Below are 23,587 nucleotides of genomic sequence, written 5' to 3' on the forward strand. Positions count from 1 at the left end.
TGTCATCGGTCTCTGTCTGCTCAATGGCAAAGCTTTCCACCTGCCATTGTCTCAAGTGACCGCTTCATCCATCAGCACTCTGTGCTGGCCGTCGGGGACACAGGTCACTGCCACAGTGTAGTGTCCACTCTGATAGTCTGCTGTGGTCTGGCTGGTGCATGGGGCAGATCGGTTACCCCTATAGGCTTTATGGGGGAATGCATCCGTCTGCCCGGGGTTATCATGGACTGCACAGAAGTGAGGCCTGCTTACCGCAACGGATCCAATGGATCTGTTGCAGAGTGACAAGTGTGAACCACTCCTATATATTACGTAGTATCACTGTCAGTTTTGTGAAAATGGACAAAACAATGTCCGTTCTCAGTTCGAGCCTCAGTGTTCCCACTTGACAGAATGTTTCTTGTGTGTATGTACGTATATATAAGCTGTGTTTTTCAGTGTTTGTCAGGAACCAAGTCTGACGAAGGCTTTTTATAAGCCGAAAGCTCACTGTTTATCCATCTCTAAGTTGGCCAATAAATGGTATCATCCTGATTCAAAACGCCTTGCTTTTACTCATGGCTAACACGGTACAACACTCTACTGCTCCCACTTGAAGGTAAAACTGACATTTTTTGTCCATCTAACTGCATAGCAAAACTGACAGTGAACGGCTTCCTATTTTATTTTATACAAAAGAGTAACAGTAGCGCGGCACTCTCTATAAAGTGGCAATCAAGTGAGAAAGAAATATAACAATACTCACACAACAGCTGCTTGATCCAGTCCTCTGCAATATATGAGACGTGCTCAGTTTAAAGAGGAACTCCAGTGAAAATAATGTAATTAAAAAAGTGCTTCATTTATACAATAATTATGTGTAAATGATTTAGTCAGTGTTTGCCCATTGTAAAATCTTTTAAATCCCTGATTTACATTCTGACATTTATCACATGGTGACATTTTTACTGCTGGCAGGTGATGTAGCTGCTGCATGTTTTTTTGGCATTTGGAAACAGCTGTAAACAGCTATTTCCCACAATGCAACAAGGTTCACAAACAGGAAACTGCCAGGAGTACCATGGTTCTCAGAGTTTCTTGTGGGAGGGGTTTCACCAAAATATCAGTCATACAGCGCCCCCTGATGGTCTGTTTGTGAAAAGGAAACAGATTTCTCATGTAAAAGGGGGTATCAGCTACTGATTGGGATAAAGTTCACTTCTTGGTCAAAGTTTCTCTTTAAGTAGCAGAAACAAAGGAATCTTCACATATAAAAGAAAGCATGTGCACCTTCTGTCCGTTACTGTGTAGCTTTATTAGCGGATGACTTCATGGAGAATCTTCTATCACAACATAGCCAATCGTGACGGGATGTGGGGCAGCTATGTAAATGGAGGTGGGTGGCGGGCACAAATGGGGGACTAGCGACAGCCGTTTCGCGTCAACAGATGCTTGGTCACGCTGTGTCTGTTGAAGCGAAACGTCCGTCGGTAGTTCCCCGTTTGTGCCCGCCACCCACCGCCACTCTCACTGCTGCCACACATCCCGTCACGATTGGATATGTTGTGATTGAAGAGTTTCCATTAAGTCATCTGCTAATAAAGCTACACAGTAACGGACGGAAGGTGCACATGCTTTTTTTAATATTTCTATATGTAAAGGCTCCTATTATGTAGGAATGGTTCACACTTGTCACTCTGCAACAGATCCATTGGATCCGCTACTGTAAGCAGGCCGCACTTCTGTGCAGTCCCTGATAATGCCAGGCAGGCGGATGCATTCCCCATATAGCCTATGGAGGTAATGCATCTGCCCCAGGCTCCAGCCGGACCACAGCAGACTATCAGAGCTACACTGTCCACACCCGCTGCCCACACATGATCCAGCGCAACTGGGAACCGGGCCTAAAGGCAAGGCAGGTGTACAGGTCTAGGGCACCTTTGTCCTCCTTCAGGAGGACTATACTCTGGTCACCTGACCAGTGGTTCTGCCCCTTGTTTACACACAGCGGATATACTCTGGTCACCTGATCAGTGGTTCTGTCCCTTGTTTACACACAGCGGATATACTCTGGTCACCTGATCAGTGGTTCTGTCCCTTGTTTACACACAGCGGATATACTCTGGTCACCTGATCAGTGGTTCTGTCCCTTGTTTACACACAGCGGATATACTCTGGTCACCTGATCAGTGGTTCTGTCCCTTGTTTACACACAGCGGATAGTCTGGTCACCTGACCAGTGGTTCTGCCCCTTGTTTACACACAGCGGATATACTCTGGTCACCTGATCAGTGGTTCTGTCCCTTGTTTACACACAGCGGATATACTCTGGTCACCTGATCAGTGGTTCTGTCCCTTGTTTACACACAGCGGATATACTCTGGTCACCTGATCAGTGGTTCTGTCCCTTGTTTACACACAGCGGATATACTCTGGTCACCTGATCAGTGGTTCTGTCCCTTGTTTACACACAGCGGATATACTCTGGTCACCTGATCAGTGGTTCTGTCCCTTGTTTACACACAGCGGATATACTCTGGTCACCTGATCAGTGGTTCTGTCCCTTGTTTACACACAGCGGATATACTCTGGTCACCTGATCAGTGGTTCTGTCCCTTGTTTACACACAGCGGATATACTCTGGTCACCTGATCAGTGGTTCTGTCCCTTGTTTACACACAGCGGATATACTCTGGTCACCTGATCAGTGGTTCTGTCCCTTGTTTACACACAACGGATATACTCTGGTCACCTGATCAGTGGTTCTGTCCCTTGTTTACACACAACTGAATGTGTTTATACATCTGGTATTTTGATGCTTGTCAGTAGATCTTCTTGAAACATTACGTGATTTGGGTTTTATATATTTGCTTATATGTTATTTTTCTTCTCCCAATTTTCCCACACAGAAGAGAACGAGCATAGAGCTGGATCCGCGAAACGGAAGGCAGAATAAAGCCGTCAGCTGGCACAACACAGGTGAGACCTGATCTTGTATACTACCGTGACCGCTTTAGGGTTAGGCCGGTTTCACACTGCCGCCCTGCGTTGCTGATACGATGCAATTAGATGATTGCATCGCACCGCAACGCGAAAACAAATCTCACAATCTAATCCCTACCATAGTCCTATTTCTATGTATGTATGATGTGGTGTATGTATCGTAGTCTAGGGCCAATTTAGGGGGAAGCCAATTAACTTATCTGTATGTTTTTGGGATGTGGGAGGAAACCTAAGGGCCTGGGGGAAACCCACGCAGACACGGGGAGGACATACAAACTCCATGCAGATGTTGACCTGGCTGGGATTCGAACTGGGGACCCAGCACTGCAAGGCGAGAGCGCTAACCACTATGCCACCATGCTGCCCTGTGGTAAAAACAGGGTAACGCAACACCCCAGTTTGAAAGGGGCCTCGGGGTTAGGTTAAAAGTGGTCAAACACTTATACATTGCCACCCTCTGTGGTCTGTTGTGACTGATTGCAACAGACTTAAGGTGCCCATACACTTACTCGATTTCCCGCCGATACACAGCAGATTCGATCACTGTGATCAAATCTGCTGTGAAATTGATGTGCAAACGCTGACCGATTTCTGTCTAAAGTCGATCGGTCCCGTCGATCTGTCCATGCGGAAAATTTCGGTCGATCGCTGGCGGGTTGGGAGTGCGTCGTTAGTGGCGTTCGAATGTTGACGACCGACGCTAGCGGTAATGCGTGTCCCTGCCTTCCCTTCTCCGCGCTGGGCTCCGGCTGGCTTCACTTACTTCCTGCCGGGGGAAGTTTAAACAGTAGAGCGCCCTCTACTGTTTAAACTTTCCCTGACAGGAAGTAAAGTGAAGCTGAAGCCCAGAGCGGAGTAGAGACAGCGGAGACCGGGGGACTTGTACCGGCCGGATCAGGTAATGTATGAGGGGGGGGGGGGGGGGGTTCGGGTGGCGGCAGCTGCAGCTCCACAGATTGTGAATCGGTTTCATGCTGAAATCGATTCACAATCTGTTTGCATAAAAGCAGCCATACAATCCCTCTCTGATCAGATTCGATCACAGAGGGATCTATCTGCTAGTCGATCTGGTGGCTATCGACCAGGGTATGGCTGCCTTCAGTATGAAAGGAATCTAAAGATGCCCATTGATGGTACAATCTCATGAATGATCAACCATACAGCAGAACAGATCAGTTGCCGATTGACGAACAATGATCGTTCTATCGATTGTTCCTCGATTGTAATTTCAGAATGATTATTTTAGTCTAAACGGATGGCTTATTATTTTCCTTTCCCTTGGTGAGCCTGAACAATTATTTCCGATCGTTGGGAGCACGGTGGCGTAGTGGTTAGCGCTCTCGCCTTGCAGCGCAAAAGTGAGGTCAACATCTGCGAGGAGTTTGTATGTTCTCCCCGTGTCTGCGTGGGTTTCTTCTGGGCACTCCGGTTTCCTACCCCATCCCAAAAAAACATGCAGATAAGTTAATTGGCTTACCCTTAAATTGGCCCTAGACAAAGATACATACACTACACGATATAGACATAGGATTACGGCAGGGATAGATTATGAGCCCCTCTGAGGGACAGTTCAGTGACAAGACAATATACTCTGTACGGCGCTGCAGAAGATGCGCTATATAAATACTAAAATAATAATAATCAATCGCAACAATCGGGCGGCCAATCGTTAATGGGCACCTTTAGAGTGATAGGACACTGCTTTAGATTTTATGTTATCTTTTATTTTTATTTTTTAGATGGGATTTAATTTTCGTTATCAGTGAGACTTTATCTCCTAGTGTATCAGTCCAGTGTTTCCTCTCCTCTGAAGCCTCAGGCCTCTTGCACACTGCAAGTGATTCCGATTCAGATTTCGCTTTTTAATCAGTTTTTATATCCGATTCAGATTCCGATTTGCAGTTTGCTCCCTGCACACTGCAAATCGGAATCTGAATCGGATGTAAAAACTGATTAAAAAGCGGAATCTGAATCGGAATCACTTGCAGTGTGCAAGAGGCCTCAAGGTTGCGTACACACGCACTACTATAAGGAACGACGGGTCTGTCGAACCCTCCCGCTGGGCGGACGCTCCAGCGATAGTAGAGCGTGTGTACAGTCTGTCTGCAGACTGATAACACTGTTTCTGAACGATCCGCTCAGCGGATTGCTCAGAAACAACCTTATCAGTCTGCCGACAGACTGTACACATGCTCTACTATCGCTGGAGCGTCCGCCCAGCGGGAGGGTCCGACAGACCCGTCGTTCCTTATAGTAGTGCGTGTGTACGCACCTTCAGACACACATACGAGGCATGTCACCTGGCGGGGATCAGGACCTGATCCTTTGGGTGACACTGCAGGGCCGAGGCTGTACAGATGTGTCACTAGTAGGGCTGCTCAAATCCGATCCGGATGCCATTCGGATAGTAGCTATCCTGATTTCTCCCACTAAACCTGTGCGGGCTAGGCGGGGGGTCAATCTTACCTATCATGAAGTCTTCTTCGTCTGTCCCTCGGCGCCTCCCATGATGCGCTCCAATCCGGCGTCACGTGACTATACACTTCCTCCTTCAACCTGGAAGGAGGAAGTGTTTTTTAGTCACGTGACGCCGGATTGGAGCGCATCATGGGAGGCGCCGAGGGACAGACGAAGAAGACTTCATGATAGGTAAGATTGACCCCCCGCCTAGCCCGCAAAGGTTTAGTGGGAGAAATCAGGATAGCTACTATCCGAATGGCATCCGGATCGGATTTGAGCAGCCCCAGTCACTAGCCTATTGGCCAGTTACTATGTGGTGGGTAAAGGGGATGGCCATACTGATCACTGGCGGAGGCGCTAAGGGGTATTGGTGGACTGGTGTACACACATTAGATTATAGGCACAGAAGGTCGTTATTGTCCGCCTTGGTTGAGTTTTATCTAGCATGTGTGTAAGGCTTTAGATCCCCACACCCAGGGCTGTTTCTAGGCATAGACAAACCAGGCAGAGGCCTGACGTGACAACTGCTTGTGGGAGCACCGAGGAGCTATGCTTAGCAGATGGTGCTTTATGGAATTCTTAAGGTGGCCATACATCAGGCGACTTGGCGGACGATTGACCATCCGATTCGATTATTATAATCGGATGAAAATCGTGCCGCCAAGTGTATGCAGGACCAACAATGCGACGAATTTCAGGACAAAATTGGTTGCATAAGTCAATCGCGCATGCTGCAAGATGTTGGGCCGATTTGCTCGATCGGGTGCGGGGCAGTAACGGCATGCAATTTCGGGACAATCGACAAACGTGACGAAACCCCCGGCGCTGTCCCCCCTAATGTTAAGTGTCCCCCATGCCCAGTGCAAGTTTTACATTACCTGTCCACCCCCTCCATTTTATCTCCGCTGCCTCCGGTATTTCTCCACTCTACATACACGCACGCCCCACGTGGTTGCTTAGTAAGTGCGCGGCCACGTTATTAGGCAACCACGTGGCGCGTGTGTGTGAAGAACAGAGTGTGCCCGGAGCTACCGGAGGCCGCAGACAGGTAATGTATAAATTGCACTATGCACCGGGGGACGGCACATTTAACATTAGGAGGAAAGCGCTGGGCGGCGAAGCGGTTGGATGCGGCATCACAAGGCCGATTCCGGTTCGATTTCAGCTCGAAATTAATCGGGATTCAGCCTGCGGTGTTTGGGCAGCCAACATCTGTCTCTTGGTGGAATCTGCCCATCATCGCTAGATGTCTGGCTACCTTTATACACATCTGCTAGTTCCATTAAGACATGGATGAATGGTAATTTTAACACCTAAATGGGCTCTTCCGATTAAAATAAAAAAGTTTACTTGAATAGCATAACAATAAATGGCAGGTACAGCTTCATTAACTAATCGAGCTGTATGTGTTTTTTGTGTGTGTGTCTAACCTATACATGTCAAACTCCGGCCCGTGGGCCAAATCTGGCCCTCATAGCCATTAAATTTGGCCCCTAAGTGGTTTCCCCACTTCACATATATTATATTTGGCCCACTCTAGACTACCAGGGAAGCTATATGGGAAGCGAAGCCCTAGATCACCAGGGAAGCCCTATGGGGAGGAATGGGGGAAAGCACTAAACACCAGGGAACTGTATAGGGGAGGATGGGGGCCACTAGACACCAGGGAACTGTATAGGGGAGGGAGGACCACTAGACACTGGGGAACTGTATAGGGGTTGCAGGGGAGCCAGTAGACACCAGGGAACTTTATAATGGAAGAAGTTGGCCAGTAGACATTGAGGTTGACCTGCAACTAGATTCCAGCGTTCAATTCCGGCCCACTTTGTATTTGAGTTTAACACACCTGGTCTAACCTATGAATTCATCATTGCTGTCTGCAAAGCCAAATACATGTAGGCTACAGACATCCTATTTATTAGTTTTGGAGATGCCTTGAAATGGGCATCAAAATTGGCCCTGCCCACACCCAGCAGCAGAATTGAGTCTCACCATCAGCTGGTCGAAGTTTGTAATGTGGAATTTTCAGCAGCATTTTCCACACTGCCTAATGCCATACTGTCGCTTTTGCTCAGCGTCCATAGTGGTGACAGCGGACTCGGAAGAGGAGTGTTCGGAAGTGGAGGTTGAGGACGACGAGGGTATAACCTTTGTGGCCCGAGCAACAGATGAGATCCTTCAAGGGGTTACAGTCACGGGTAAGAGTAATTGCATTGAACTCTGGAATCTGTCCTATCTGTCAGTTCAGCTCAGGTTCTTATACATTCTAGCCCACATTTTACCACTGATCCTAAATTTAAAAGTTCTCACTTATTTCCACTAGATCCACCACGACCTACTAGATGAGGCCATTTGTAGATCTACTTGCACCTAAATTCAAATCAATCTTTGGAATCCTGAACATCATCATTTTTGATATCCTGACATTAAACCAAAAAAAGTTGATTTGGGTAATATCTTTTAATGTTATCAAGCAACTCATGCTAACCATAGTACTACTTACCCGGGGCTTCCTCTGGCCCCTGACAGCCGCTATGTGCCTCGCTGCAGCTCCGCTGGCCCCCGTTGCCTGCCTGTGTAGTACGCTCTGGACCACGTGGAGGTGATTGACAGCGGCGCTCACGCAGGCGCAGTAGAGGACGACCTGTGTGCACCATCAGGGAATGGGGGCCAGCGGAGTTGCAGGGAGGGACATAGCGGCTGCCAGGGGCTGGAGGAAGCCCCGGGTACCCTGGTAAGTAGTACTATGGGTAGCATGAGTTGCTTGATGACTATTATTAACCACTTGACCTCCACGGGTTTTTAAAAATAATGAAAATGTATTTCATTTTTCTATGGGAAGGTGTATAATAGGGTATTTGGATGTGGTTTTACTTTTTGGTCACAAGATGGCGATACAGAGTTAGAGTGTTTCTAAAAATAGAAACAGAACCAATTGTTTATTATTTGTTTATATTTGTGTAAACACAGGGATGTAGATACTCTATTTGGTGGTGGTCAAGTAGTTAAAGAGACACTGAAGCGAGACTAAATCTCGCTTCAGGTCTTATATATAGCAGGGGCACGTGTGCCCCTGCTAAAACGCCGCTATCCCGCGGCTTAACGGGGGTCCCTTCACCCCCAACCCACCCCCCGCAAACCTGGGTCGGAAAAAGGTCGCTGGAGCTGATCTTCCTGGAGGCAGGGCTAACGGCTGCAGCCCTGCCTCCAGTCGCGTCTATCAGACGCGCATCGCCGCCTCTCCCCCGCCCCTCTCAGTGAAGGAAGACTGAGAGGGGCGGGGGAGAGGCGGAGGTACGCGTCTGACAGACGCGCATGGGGCAGGGCTGCGGCGGTTAGCCCTGCCCCAACCAGGAAGCGCTCCCCCGCTGCTCGGAGGGGGTTTGGGGGGACAGGGACCCCCGTTAAGCCGCGCTATAGCGGCGTTTTAGCAGGGGCACGCATGCCCCTGCTAGCTATGAGGTCTGAAGCGAGATCTATTCTCGCTTCAGACTCTCTTTAAAGTGTACCACAGCTGGAGAATAAGAGAATTCTGCATGCGCAGAAGACCATGCCTGACACGACCGAACCAGTTACTGGGGCTGATCGCGGCTGAACGCCAGACTGCTGGATGATGGTGAGGGACTCACTTGTGCTTATGGGGCTGGAGGAAGCCACAGGTAAGTATCAATTCTTTCTTATTCTCCAGCTCTGGTTTCCTTTAAGGTTGGTTTTACATTTATTTCTTACATTGTAGTAGGGATGCAGTGCTCCTGCCACAAAATGCACTGACAGGGTCATATGCATAGCCCCGCCCCCACTCAGTGACATACTCCCTGCTAAGCTGGAAGTACTGCAATCAGTCTACGCATGCATGCCACGACGCACCGCGCTCTGTCATTCGCACATAGAGCATCGCCCATAGACTTCCATTACCCCAAGCACCGTGCGTTAAGCAAGGCGCTTGCGGTAACACACTGTTGCCCTTGCGTTGGCTCTGATAGTTCCAGCGCACTGCAAGGGACTGCAATAAATGTGAGAGTCTCCTTAGACTTTCATTGCTCTTGCGGCAAAGCAGGCTGACACAATGCAGGTTTAGCCGTTCAAACAACCCTGTACCAAAGGATGTGCGCAATTTATGTCAAATTTTGCTTTTCTTTGCACGGACAGTTTTCACACAACATATTTGTTTGGTTTATTGGTGTGTGCAGACAAGGTGGTTTAAAAGACTTGTCTGCGGTAATGTTGTTTGTGGGACATCATTTGTGTGTGTGCCGCAATTTCTGTATAGTGTATGTACAGTATAGACCTAGCCACACAGTCTTACCTCCTGTGAAAGTGTGTGCTTTCGTATACACATCCAATGTTCATTTGCAGAAGACTGGCCAATTTTACCACCTTCCATGTAGTATGAGAGCCATACTCTACACAGTCTATTCTATTGAGCTGAACTCCCCATCAGATAAAAATCTTTGCAAGATGCTGAACACAAAGATGCTGTACACATGCAACAGATCAGTATCTGCAAATGATCAGTTCCTGCAAACGATCCGTTCCTGCAAAATGCATTCATAGTCTACGATATCTGCAGATCCTCATACACACCTGGTTTAATGGACATTCATCTGCAGATCTGAAGATCCATCCTGGTGGATCTGATCTGCAGATGAATGTCTGTTCAACAAGGTGTGTATGAGATCTGCAGATATCGTAGACTATGAATGCATTTTGCAGGAATGGATCGTTTGCAGGAAGTGAACTTTTGCAGATATTGATCTGTTGCATGTGTACAGCATCTTTGTGTGCCGCATCTTGCAATAATTTCTATCTGATGGGGAGTTCAGCTCGATAGAATAGACTGTGTAGGCATGGCTCTCATACTACATGGAAGGGGGTAAAATTAATTAATTCATTAATCTTTCAAGTGTGTACACAGCTTTAGATCTATTGAAACCTGACAGCATTTGACAATACAGGTAAACACTAACCATAATCACCTTGGCTATCAGCCAGAGAAGTTCACTTGCTTCATCATTTTTGACCTTGTTTATTGCACGGATGGTGATCACATGGGGGCATCCTACAAAGTTTTTGAGCCATTTCAAAGTCTCTGATGATGAGAATGTCCATATATGTGGCATTAAATGAAAGAACTTGGCTTAATTAATACAGTGCATTCATTGGAGAAAAAGAATGTTGGTCGGCACTGCATGCATAAACTGTTTATTACATTTTTAAAGCGGATCCGAGATGAAAAACGAACTATAACAAGTAACTTGTCTATATATCTTATCTAAAGTTTAGATAGTTTACACAGCAAATCTAGCTGCACACAGCTTTAATAGAAAATGATTATTTCTTCATGTGATAAAATGACAGCAGCCATGTTATTTGTAAACATTACACACAGGCAGGCTTATCTGCACCATCAGCACTCAGACTGTGAAAAGAAGCTAATCCCCCTCCTCCCCTCTGCCTCTGAAATCAATGGCTAGTAACACCTCCTCATCCCCCTGCCCAGACTGAGCTCCCATGAGCCCTTGCTACTGCCAAGGCTCTCTGAAAACCTGCGGGCGTGGTTTATTTAGTTTATAGGGAATTGGAGTATTAAAACAAAAAAGTATTTGGCTTGAGGAATGCACTATAAACAATAGGAAAGGAACACAATTATGCAATGAGTAAAAGTTCACCTCGGATCCACTTTAAGGTGCAATTAGCAGCATTCCAGGTACTAACACGTGCAGCAAGACATACCGGTCCTGGTGCACAGTTCAGTGGGTGCAGAGTACAGCTGCCTGAAGACCGTTTCGCGCCGCGCTACGCTTCCACGGAGGCTTGATTTTTGCACTTGGCACTTGGCTTTAATTAATACAGTAAATATCCTTGGATAAATTTTGGCTAATCTAAGACGCTCCTTTAATAATCTATAACAATGCTTGAGGTCTGACAACGTTTTTGTGTTTGCAGGAATGTTGGGAATCTGTCAGAGTCCTCGTCAGGTGCCACCATCGCCAACCATGGCTGAGAAAGTGCTGCCGTGGAAAGGGGATGCAGACCAGAACGCGGTGTGCATTTCTTCAGAGACAACAAAAATTGTCCCCGTGGACCTCAAGAAGTCCTGGAAGCAAAGCCTCTCCTCTCTGGAAAGCATTGGCTCACCTCCAGTCCCTGATCTTCAGGTCGATGCAACCAGATGTCTCAGGCATGATGTCCGTACTCCTCCTGTCCTTCAGACTCTTCCAGAGACCTGTAGTTTTCCTTTTACTAACCCTCCGTCCCAAGGTGCGAAAAGCCACCGGGAGCCTACAAATATCCAGCAGCAAGAACTACAACCCTTAATGCCTAGAGAGGACGTTTCTGGCGTGAGTCCTCGGCACAGCAGACACAGTCATAGCAAGAGACTTTTACAACTGCATCGGTCTTCTAAAATCTGAGGCATTATGGGAGACTTGTGTCTGGCCAAGGAGAAACTGACAAGAGCAAGATGCCACCTGGATCTTGTTTGTTGTGATCAGCCAAAGTTACACTGGACAGGAAAAGGAATGAAGTTCTGCTAGATTAGTAGAGGGATCAGTGGCTTCAACAAACATCTGCCAAGCAATTCATATTTTACTATTCATGGTTACTTTGAAGTTAGATATGATGAAAGATAACCCAAAAGAAGTTGTTCATTGTCAGGGTGTGCAGTAGGATGCTGAGGTACAGAACAACTTCTGGTTAATTGCTTGCTGCGTTTAACTTAACTCCAGCTAAAATGGGTTTATTACATCTTGGATGGGATGCAAAAGGCTTAAAGACTTCTGTCAAGTTTTTACTGTTATTTTCGTCCACATTAGAAATATTTCTTATCATTACCTGCCCCTGTAGGAGAGGACTTCTGGACGGAAAAGGAGGTAAGTTCCAGTGGCGTAGCTAAGAAGCTTGGGGCCCCGGTGCGAATTTTATATGGGGCCCCAACCACTGTATTGATCTGGAGCCCCAAAACCTACCAAGGACAGCTGCAGTGTCAAAGAGGTGTAATCAGACTAAAGAAACAGTTAACCTCCTTGGCGGTAGTCCCGAAGCTAGAGTCAAGGCGGAAAACCGCAGCTAAGAGCGGTAATCCCGACCTGTGCTCGGGGTAGGCACCCGGAGGCTGTGTGCAGAGTATAGCGCGCAGCGGGTGTTTGTACATACAGTACCTCCCGGGGGATCCGAACGTCGGCCCCCATTCTTCTTCCTCTCTTCCGTGGCTCTGCTTCCTGCTGGTGAGATCGCCGGCTGTCGTCATGAAGACAGACGGCAATTTCACTTTAGAGTTGCAGTGCCACCCGGAGGATGGAGGCATAACTGTAGCGCTGGAGCCAGGGAGGTGTGCAGCATGATTTTTTCCAGGTTTTAGGGTGATTTTTTTCCAGGTTTAGACCCTAAAATATGGAAAGAATTATAACGCCAAGGGGGTTAATTAAAGTATACCTGAGATGGCGAGGGAGAGAACATTTATGTACAAATTTATACATACCTGGGGCATCCAGTCGGTGCAGGCACAGTATGGCCGCACATGCTACCCCGTCGCGCTCACGCAGGCGCTGAATGCAGCAACAGGAGCACAGTGGGGGAGCGCTTGGCCAGGCTGCGCATTTGCAGTTGGCCCCAGACCGGCGGACATACCGGAGCCGATTGTCGAATATCCAGGTGGTGGAGGAGGACGGCGAGGGAGCTTTTAGCCTGGAGGGCACATAAAACTGAAAAAATGATGTATCTCATCAGTTTACTTTCACCTCGGGTTCACTTTAATATATACAACTGTTCTGTTCACGGTTGTTATAGGTGAGTTTTCACATGTGCCGCGCACGTTACACGTCATCATGCCGGCCGATACGTATCATCACGCCGACCTGCGTATGCACAGTTCTCTAACTCCCAACCACGCATGCGCAGGACTCTCATGTTAGCTGGCATGATGACGCGTGCCGACCAGTGTGATGACGCATAGCAGCCGGTTTTATGACGCCAACAGACCTGGAGAGGAGGCAGGAGGACACTGGGGGACCTCCCGGCCTACGGTGGGCTGGAGGAAGCCCCAGGTGTAGTACAAATTGTGATTTTTAAACTTGCTCAGTATCACTTTAAAGGGTGCCTAAACTGATATGTGATATGTGGGTGTATTCACTAAACTGTGGTAAGCAGAATAAGGTGCATACGTCTTACTTAAAGACAAGAAGAGAATCGAGAGCCCAATATGGTGCAGTATTGTCAGGTAAAATGAAGAGTTCAATACAATTTTATGTATATATATATACTCACAAACACGGGTTACCCATAGGCAACCACTTTTAATGCAGGTGGGGAGCATTAGGACCTGACCCCACTCAGGTTAAGAAGTCGCTCTCTGTAGATAGTAGATGGGGATGCACCCCTCCACCCAAGGTGGACTAGAAGATCAGCAAAAACTCAGTATACAGGGCGCCAGAGTAGAGTAAAACGTTTTAAAAACGCTTAAAAGCAGAGGGGGATGTTAGGGTGGACTTACCTCCCTCTTACAAAAAAGAAAACTCACTTGAGTCTCGATAAAACAGAATTGACAAATAATTTATTCAACTCCACAAATGCAACGCAGGCAAAAATGGGAGCACTACTCATTAGGCCAAGCAATAGGTTTGAGCGCCTCTGAGACAAACAGGGGTACGTATAATTAAAGACTACCTAGAAACTACCTGTGTCCACCACTTTTAATTGCTTTATTATAAATTGAAAGAGTTAATAAGCAGTGTTATTTGTATGCAAATGAAGCAGTTGAACAACAAGTCAAACTGCAGCCACAGCTTTTCTGAAGAGTAAACAGAAGCCAGTTAGTTTTATCTGGGTTAGCAAACACTGCTGGGTTAGCAAACACTTCATTATTTATTTTTTGTTGGCACCTGAATGAACCATAATGTACACACTAAAATGGCTGCTATGCAGACTTTAGAGTTAAAATCAAATTGACCATAGGAGTAGGCGACTGCAGGGAGATTTTATATATTAACACAAACACACATACAATTAATTATCTTATAAATGTATCTTCGGTTTAGGTTTGCTTTAACTAGCGGCTATTATACAGTTCTCTACTGCTGCAAAAATGAGGCGATTAGGGAAATATGTTTGCATTTCTGGGCTTTTGTATTTAACCTTAAGTAAACGCACAAGCTAAACTAGCCCGCATCAGTTTGGTAAACTGATATGTGATTGGCTGATGGGGATTACTCAGATTTGCACAGTATGTTTGCTGTTTGCACAGTTTGGTGCCGCAGGCTCTTGAGGTACCTCTCTTCATCGTTGGAGATCCACGAGTTCTCCATGACTGCGGTGCACAGAGTCTCAGGACTGTTTGAGGCTCTTGAAACGTCCAGCTGTATTTTGATTTGTTTTTTATGTTTTTTTTGTTTGATTTACAAAGACCAACCGAATCGTGGGTTGTACAAATGTATGACTTTGATCTAAATAATTTATATATTCATGTATTTATTTATTTTGCTTGTTTATAATGTTCATGCTTGTATAAATTCTCCCTCCTGATGCTTCACGTTGGAATGTTTTACTGGTCTGTGGTTATACAAGAAGCCCTTTGCAGGTACTCTCGGGGCCGGATAGAATTTGGACATGAGGTTACGTAATCACGGGCAGGGGCCTTCAAGATTCCTAGGACCCCCGTCCCATATAAATTGTACAAGGCGGATACAAGTAAGCTATAGAGTACTTGGTGGCTGGTCTGCCCAGAATCTATGTGTCACCGAGAGACCCAGAGCACAGGATCGTCTTGCCCTAGGGCGTTGTTCTTCTCATTACCTCTCTGGCTCAGGCGCCTTATTTTGTGCCCCTCCCTCCACCTCCATAGCAACAGAATGTGCTGCAGTGGCTGGATAGGATACTGGTTAAGGGCCTTGCCTCTGACGCAGGAGACCTAGGTTCGAATGAGCTTCTCTAATCACAGAAATACAGTATATTCTGGCGTATAAGACTACTTTTTAACCCTTGAAAATCTGAAAAGTCAGGACTCTTCTTATACGCCGGGTGTCATTGATGTCGGGTGATACGCTCTATCCTGTTACCACCTATCAGATCTCGCTGCTGAGGACTGTAGTGAAGCTGTGCCGGTGCACACGTGTAAGATCTGAGATGCAGAGGAGGCGGTAAATAGGATACAAGGGCGGGTCAGAAGGGTGAAAGAGGCGTGTTTTATGGGCACAGCGCAATCTATTCTTCCATACCGCTCTGATAAACAGGTAGACGAGGAGAGCTGACCAATCCACTTAGGGAGAAGGAGAGTTGACCAATCCAACCAGTCAATCGTCTGTATACTGTTATATACTGGGTACCACATACAGTACACCACCAGTATCTGTTCATACTTAGCACCAGTATATGATGTTTTCAAAAATTTTATTTGGTGTGAGTTGGAAGAGGGGTAGTCTTATACGGCGAGTATATCCCAAACTCTATATTTTAACTGGAAAAGTTGGGGAGTCGTCTTATACCCCAGAATATATGGTATTAATATTTCTACACCAATCAGAATCAGGAACAAAACTACAAGCAGATGCAAAATATAAAGACATTGGGAATGAATAAAGGAGGTACAATGTCTTAGAATTTTGAGTACCAGGTGTCCATTGTTCTGTGGGAGAGGGACAGTGGTGTGGGCTGTGGGATCCAATCCAAAACACCAGCAGCAGAGGCTGAAGGAGGCAAGGGGGTAATGGCCAGCCCACAGCCCAAGGCAGCTTGTTCTGGACGTTGCAGAGGCCGGGTGCTGGTGGGTGTCAGCCAAGGCAGTCTGAGTGGCCGCTTGTCCCTCTCCTAAGCACAGCCCTGGAGTTGCTGGTCTCATGCAGCTGCAGTGCAAAGCGGCAGGTATGCCAGGATAATCCAACGCATGTGAGCTGCTAGGGTCACGCAATGAGAGGGCAGCAGACCAGGAAGTAACGACGGGGATCAGCGGGCGCCGGTGTTGAAGATGGAGAAGCAGATGGAGGACTCGTCACTGGATCCTGGATCAGTAATAGTGGCTCTGCACCAATAGCATGCCTCTATCCTCCAGCCAAGCCGGCTGAACTCCATTCAGGACACATCAACAGCCACAATATCCTGGCATACCTCCTGCTCTGCACTGCGGCCCCATGTGACCAGCGGCTCTCAACTCCAGCGCCGCGCTTAGGAGGGGGACAGACGGCCATGCAGGAGGCTGAGGCCTGCTAATATACCAAATCCCAAACATTCGGAATATAAGATGCACAAGCCCAAATGCAATTGACTTTTTCTCCTGGATGATAATTTTCATATTGTCTTTAAAATGTCTTTTAAGCGTTTTACAATTGAAAAAGTACCTAAAAGTTGGTGAAAAAGTACTATCAAAATTATTTTGAGTATTTTCTTGCTTGCTGGTAGTTTAACCTCCCTGGCGTTCTATTAAGATCGCCAGGGAGGCAGCGCAGCGCTATTTTTTTTAATTGTTTTTTTCAGTCATGTAGCTAGGCTAGCTACATGATGCCCCCCTCCCTTCTGCATCCCTCCCACCCCTCCGATCGGCGCCGGCACTATTATTCATAAGGAAATCCTGTTCTGAGCGGGATTTCCTTTAGGGCTTCCCCCGTCGCCATGACGACGATCGTGATGACGTCATCCGGAGTCCCGATCCACCCCTCAGCGCTGCCTGGCACTGATTGGCCAGGCTGCGCAGGGGTCTCAGGGGGGGGCCCTTACGCGGCGGGTAGCGGCGCGGCGATCGTCCACAACACGCAGCAAGCAAAGTGCTTGTTGCGTGTTTTAAAAAAAAAATTATGAAAATCGGGCCAGCGGGGCCTGAGCGGCGCCCTCCGGTGGTCATGGACGAAAAAGCTCGTCCATACCGCCAAGGAGGTTAAAGGCATTTTATGACAAAGGCGTCAATTCACCAGAGGTTACCAACCTATTTATCTCTTGGGAGGTAATTTACCTCCTGTGATATCTCCAAATAGCAATTCTCCAGAAGTAAAGGGGAAAATATCGACAGAGAGAAATGCAAGAGATAAATGTGAGATAAGTATGAGATAAATAAGTGATAGTTAGTAGTTAGTTTTTCTCCAAATCACAATTCACCAGGGAAGAAAGGGGGTGTGGCCATTCGTTATTTTTTCATCTCTTTATCCCCTGAATGAACCTGGAGATATCGTGGTTTTCACACAGCTGCTGCTGTGGAAGATGGAGCCTTTTGAGCTTACTCTGTTAGGCCTGGTGCACACCAAAACCTGCTAGCAGATCTGCAAAATGCTAGCAGATTTTGAAACGCTTTTTCTTATTTTTCTGTAGCGTTTCAGCTAGCATTTTGCAGTTTTGTGAAGCATTTTTGGTGTAGTAGATTTCATGTATTGTTACAGTAAAGTTGTTACTGAACAGCTACTTTAACAAAAACCACCTGGCAAACCGCTCTGAAATGCTGTTTTTCAGAGCGGTTTGCGTTTTTCCTATACTTAACATTGAGGCAGAAACGCCTCTGCAATCCAAAATCTGCAGCAGCCCGGGAGTATGCGTTTCTGCAAAACGCCTCCCGCTCTGGTGTGCACCAGCGCATTGAAATACATTGCCCAAGCGTATCCGCAGCCGCAAGCGGATCGCAAAACGCAGCCGAACCGCTCTGGTGTGCACTAGGCCTTAGAGCTTGCTTCTATTATGAGGAGACGAAGGTGCAGGAGGAGGGTCTGTTTAATCGCCCCTCGTATTTTTCGTGAGAGAACAGTTCTTGATTACTTTACTGAGACAGAGGTGGTGAAGAAGTTCAGACTCACTCGTGATATGATTTATGATATGATCCGGCAGTAAAAGGTGGGAATACTCTGGTCAGGTAGTGGTAAAACTCCGCCTCCTACCCATAATGCTTCACTTTCAAGCTTACAGAGAGGAAAAGTATCCCATGTAAATCATTAATACCGATTACCTAACTCTCTGCTTTCTCACACTTTCCTCATGCATATCTCTCCATTATCCCCTGCTATCGAACACTTTTCTCTCTGTCCTCTCACACTGGTGAATTGACTCCAGAGTGTTAAAATACCTCATGAGATAAACTACCTACCTTTTTTCTCTTAGTAAATCCTCTCTGGTGAATTGACGCCAAAGTGTTAAAATATCACTCAGGAGAAAAGGTGAATTGCATCTGGGCCACTGACTTTTTCTACTCACTCTTGGAGGAGAAAAAGTGCATCTTATACTGTATTCTAAAAAATATGATATGTTTCTTCCTGAGTAAAATGAGCCATAAATTACTTTTCTCCTATGTTGCTGTCACTTACAGCAAGTAGTAGAAACCTGACAGAACCATGAATGGCAGTTGCTCCGTCCAACTGCCAAAAAAGCGTGCAGCGAGCAGGGAGGCTGGCCAGCATCTTTGTATAAATCCTTTTCAAGGAGTGTCTTTGTAAAGAACAAAGGCCATGCTGAGATTTCCCTATGAAGAGATGGACTAGCCCAAAACCTGTCAGGTTTCTACTACCTACTGTAAGTGACAGCAACATAGGAGAAAAATAATTTACGACTCATTTTACTTACCTATTTGTATGTGATTATATGTACTGTATTTTACAATTTACACATTTTCCTGACAGTGGTCCTTTATTTTGTCACTTGGTACACAAGCCATATTTTCATGTTTGCATCTTATTTCATTACCTTTTCAGTTTAGTTTCCAGCCAGCTTTACTTTCTTGCAGCCATGGCAACAGTCCTTTGGTGGATGAAACCGCTCTAAACTTATTTTTTCCATTCCCATTTCACTCCCTAAATAAATATTGCGATCACGCAGGTAGGACTGTACACATATATAGGTATATCAGGATCCCAAAACACTGTGTTGTAATTATATTATACTTACAATTCAGTGTTGCTAGTACAAGCAACCACTTGCGATAGCACATGGGGAAAACAACGTCTCCACTCGGCCTTGGTGCAGGGATGGCCGCTGCTCAAAAAAAGGGAACCCTATTCTAAAAAAAAGGGACCCTATTCTACCTTCCCAACAGCTGTCAAAGTAAGAAAGAACCCGACTGGAGGTGTCCCCCAAAAATTATATAACAATTAAAAACTATTTAAAAAGAAGGTAAGGCCCGGTTCACATCTGCGTTTCAGCCAAAAAAGGATCTGGTGAGCGGATCCCGTCTCCGCTTCACCGGATCCGGATGGCTCAGTCCGTGGCCCGTTCACATAGTGAAAACGGATCTGATCAATAATTGATCAGATCCGTTTTCACTCAGCAAATACATACTTTATCTTCATAGGCAGCCGGCGGTAGAGGCTTCCTCTTCTTCCGCTGTGGCTACACAGCGCGACATGTGACTAGTCACATGACGCGTCATGTAGTCACATGACGCGTAAGAAGACGGAACCTCTACCGCCGGCTGCTTATGAAGATAAGGTATGTATAAACCCTCCCTAGCCCGCCCGGCTGCTGCACCCTCCCCTCACCCTCCCGTTGCTAGATTTGCATCGGCCCATGCCCCCATCACCCGTGGAACGGTCCGTTTCTTCACTAGTGTGAAGAAACGTTCCATTTCCCATTGTCCCCAATGCTGCAGTATTTTTGTCCCTCTAGGCAGAACGGTCCAGAAAATTAGGGCCTGCGGCATTTTTCAGATCCTGGGACCGGAACGTATCCGTTCCAACGGACGCATGTGAATGGATCCATAGGTTAACATTGGATCCATTCACATCTGTTCTGTTTGTATAGTATACGTTCCGGAAAAAAACGCAGATGTGAACCGGGCATACCTTCATGTAATCAACTGATTAATGTTGCTAACAAGGCTGGCACCAAACCAGAAATAGTGGTAAAAAGTTAGCTCTTTATTTCAAATGCCATTAAAATGACATAAAAGTCAATAAAAATATAGGCTAGCCATCTTAGCCTATATTTTTATTGACTTTTATGTCATTTTAATGGCATTTGAAATAAAGAGCTAATCTTTTTACCACTATTTTTGGTGTGGTGCCAGCCTTGTTAGCAACATTTATCTATGGATCTCGTGGATGCTGCGATCTGAGGCTTGGGCCACACAATAGTTCCTCACCATAGATGAGCGCTCCTCCATCTTTCATCTGACTCCATGTAATCAACTGATTCAATTATTTGTATTTAATTGTACAGGAATAGACAATGAGTTTCACGGTTCTCCGCCGCTTCCTCAGGTAAAGTGAAGTGCCTTCAAGAGTAAAAGGTAATGCTCAGATCTTTTCTTAGTTGGAATATACAGTACATTCCTATAGTAGGAATATATATTTGAGCTAATATAAGATCTGAGCATTAGCTTTTTACAAGCGACACCCTTGCTAACCTAGAATTAAAAAACACATATATAAGTAGATAAATACTACTTCTACTTATATAACAGATGTATTGTGCTATCCACGTAATGATTCCTGTGAATTTTGTAAAGGAAAAGCAGAAAATCCTATTCAAGGCAGTGGCCATCTTGCCAAGCTAATGCTGACATCATATCCTCCCTGACTCTTGTTTTCCCCCCTCCTTTATCTTGCTCATTGTGTATTCATTAGCTGCCCTCCTCCCAGAGTCTTTTTTTTTTATTTACACATCCAATCACTGAGTCACCTCAGCCTTGCTTGTAAACACAAGTGAACAGCTAGGCAGGGAAATAAATGGAAGAGGAGGAGCATTCAAAAGAACTCCCAGCATTCAACTTTTTGGCACTAGGGCCAGTGCTCCTAAAGTATGTGATAACTCCAAACCATAACAGCAGAAAAAGTTTTGAATGCAGGATTAGCATCTTTATCACTTAAAGGGACTCCGAGCTCAGAGTAAAAATAAAATTTGAACTTACCCTGGGCTTTCTCCATCCCAGCCCTGGTCGGGACCTCCCACGCCGGCCTCCTGGCTCTTCTCCCGGCGGCTGTCCGCATAGCGCGTACAGGCCGGTCCCCCGGGCGACACTGGCGAGTGTCGGGCCTTCTCCTTCCGTATACGTCACGAATGACGTCACACGCCGGCCGCCGCGCGTCATGATGGCGGCCGGCGTGACAGCACGGCACATGCGCGGTTTAATCATTAATTATTACATAAAGGTAAGCCAACACTTTTGTTCTTTTAAACTGTTTTTAATTGTTTTATATTTATACATGTTATTTCTTACCTTATTCTTGGTTCAGACTTATAACTTATAAACCAAACTATTCCTGTAAGAGAAAAGGTTATTTTAGACGATCTAGCTAGAAATAACAGTATAATAATATGGTAACCTCTCTTCGGAGGACGGCTCTTCTGGGTCATTCAGAACAATGCAAGACTGAAATGGTTCAAATCATTTATTTTAAAACAAAATAGTGCATAAAAGAATTTAATAAGTCAAAAAATATCTAAAACTTGAACTGCAATTGATTTAGTAAATAAAAGGGAATTAAAATGAGAAAGAAGTGGTCTTAGGTAGTCTGTGAAATACTCCTGCATCTGCTGGGGTTTAAAAGTCCAAGAAAGTCTTTGTAAAGGTGGCCACACGACATACAATTTTTAAAATATATTTTTAATTCAAGAATTGCAATCAATTTTTCTGACCGATTGTAACATTTCAAAAATCCGACCAATGAACCACATACGTGTCATCAATTTGTATCCAATTATTCAAAAAAAATTACTGAAAACTGATAAAATTGCTTGTAAGCACAGTGGGAAACGAAAGTTTGGGCAACCTTGTTAATCGTCATGATTTTCCTGTATAAATCGTTGGTTGTTATGATAAAAAAAAGTCAGTTAAATATATCATACTAGTGACCTTAGCCCGTTTAAAACGGACTAGGTCTGTCACCGCTCACGCGTGCTCACGTGTACATGTACGCCCGCCGCATGCACGCACACATGGCCCCCCGCCGCGTCATTCCCCCAGCTCTCAGTGTCTCTGCGTCCCTTCCTGCACATGCGCACAACAGAAAAGGACACACACAGGGACATGGGACGCAGAGACACTTGCATCTTATTAGGTAGGATAGGAGACACACACAGTGATAATTGAGAAGTGAAATGAAGTTTATTGGATTTACAGGAAGTGTTCAATAATTGTTTAAACAAAATTAGGCAGGTGCATAAATTTTGGCACCACAAAAAAGAAATGAAATCAATATTTAGTAGATCCTCCTTTTGCAGAAATTACAGCCTGTAAACACTTCCTGTAGGTTCCAATGAGATTCTGGATTCGGGTTGAAGGTATTTTGGACCATTAGTCTTTACAAAACATCTCTAGTTCATTCAGGTTTGATGGCTTCCGAGCATGGACAGCTCTCTTTAACTCACACCACAGAATTTCAATTATATTCAGGTCTGGGGACTGAGATGGCCATTCCAGAACATTGTACTTGTTCCTCTGCATGAATGCCTTAGTGGATTTTGAGCAGTGTTTAGGGTCATTGTCTTGTTGAACAATCCAGCCCCGGCTCAGCTTCAGCTTTGTCACTGATTCCTGGACATTGGTCTCAAGAATCTGCTGATACTGAGTGGAATCCATGCATCCCTCAACTTTTACAAGATTCCCAGTCCCTGCACTAGCCACACAGCCCCACAGCATGATGGAACACCACCATATTTTACTGTAGGTAGCAGGTGTTTTTCTTGGAATGTGTTATTTTTCCTCCATGCATAACACCCTTGTTACGCCCAAATAACTCAATTTAAGTTTCATCAGTCCACAGCACCTTATTCCAAAATGAAGCTGGCTTGTCCATATGTGCTTTAGCATACCTCAAGCGGCTTTGGCTTCCTCTGCATCACTCTCGCATACAGCATCTCCTTGTGTAAAGTGCGCCGAATGGTTGAAAGATGCCCAGTTAATTCATCTGCAGCAAGATGATGCTGTAGGTCTTTGGTGCTGGTCAGTGGGTTGACTCTGACTATTCTCACTATCCGAGATTTTTCTTGGTCTGCCACTTCAAGCCTTAACTTGAACTGAGCCTTTGGTCTTCCATTTCCTCAATATGTTCCTAACTGTGGAAACAGCTGAAATCTCTGAGACAGCTTTCTGTATCCCTCTCCTAAACCATGATGGTGAACAATCTGTCTTCAGGTCATTTGGGAGTTGTTTTGAGACCCCCATGTTGCTACTCTTTAGAGAAAATTAAAAGAGGAGGGAAACTTACAATTGACCCCCTTAAATACTCTTTCTAATAATTGGATTCAC

General features: G+C 45.8%; 1 protein-coding gene across 1 annotated transcript in view; it reads left to right on the top strand.

Annotated features, from left to right (window-relative positions):
• The window catches only part of SLC9A5 (solute carrier family 9 member A5), a 241,337-nt gene extending 229,121 nt beyond the window's left edge, over positions 1–12,216 (top strand). Inside the window, exons 14-16 of the mRNA XM_068260279.1 lie at positions 2,889–2,958; positions 7,518–7,640; positions 11,389–12,216. Coding sequence (XP_068116380.1) covers positions 2,889–2,958; positions 7,518–7,640; positions 11,389–11,855 — 660 coding nt within the window. The 3' untranslated portion in view covers positions 11,856–12,216. The remainder of the gene's footprint in view (positions 1–2,888; positions 2,959–7,517; positions 7,641–11,388) is intronic.
• The last annotated feature ends 11,371 nt before the right edge of the window (positions 12,217–23,587 follow it).

The sequence above is a fragment of the Hyperolius riggenbachi genome, chromosome 11 (genome assembly GCF_040937935.1).
Source record: "Hyperolius riggenbachi isolate aHypRig1 chromosome 11, aHypRig1.pri, whole genome shotgun sequence".
In the NCBI taxonomy this organism is placed as follows: Eukaryota; Metazoa; Chordata; class Amphibia; order Anura; family Hyperoliidae; genus Hyperolius; species Hyperolius riggenbachi.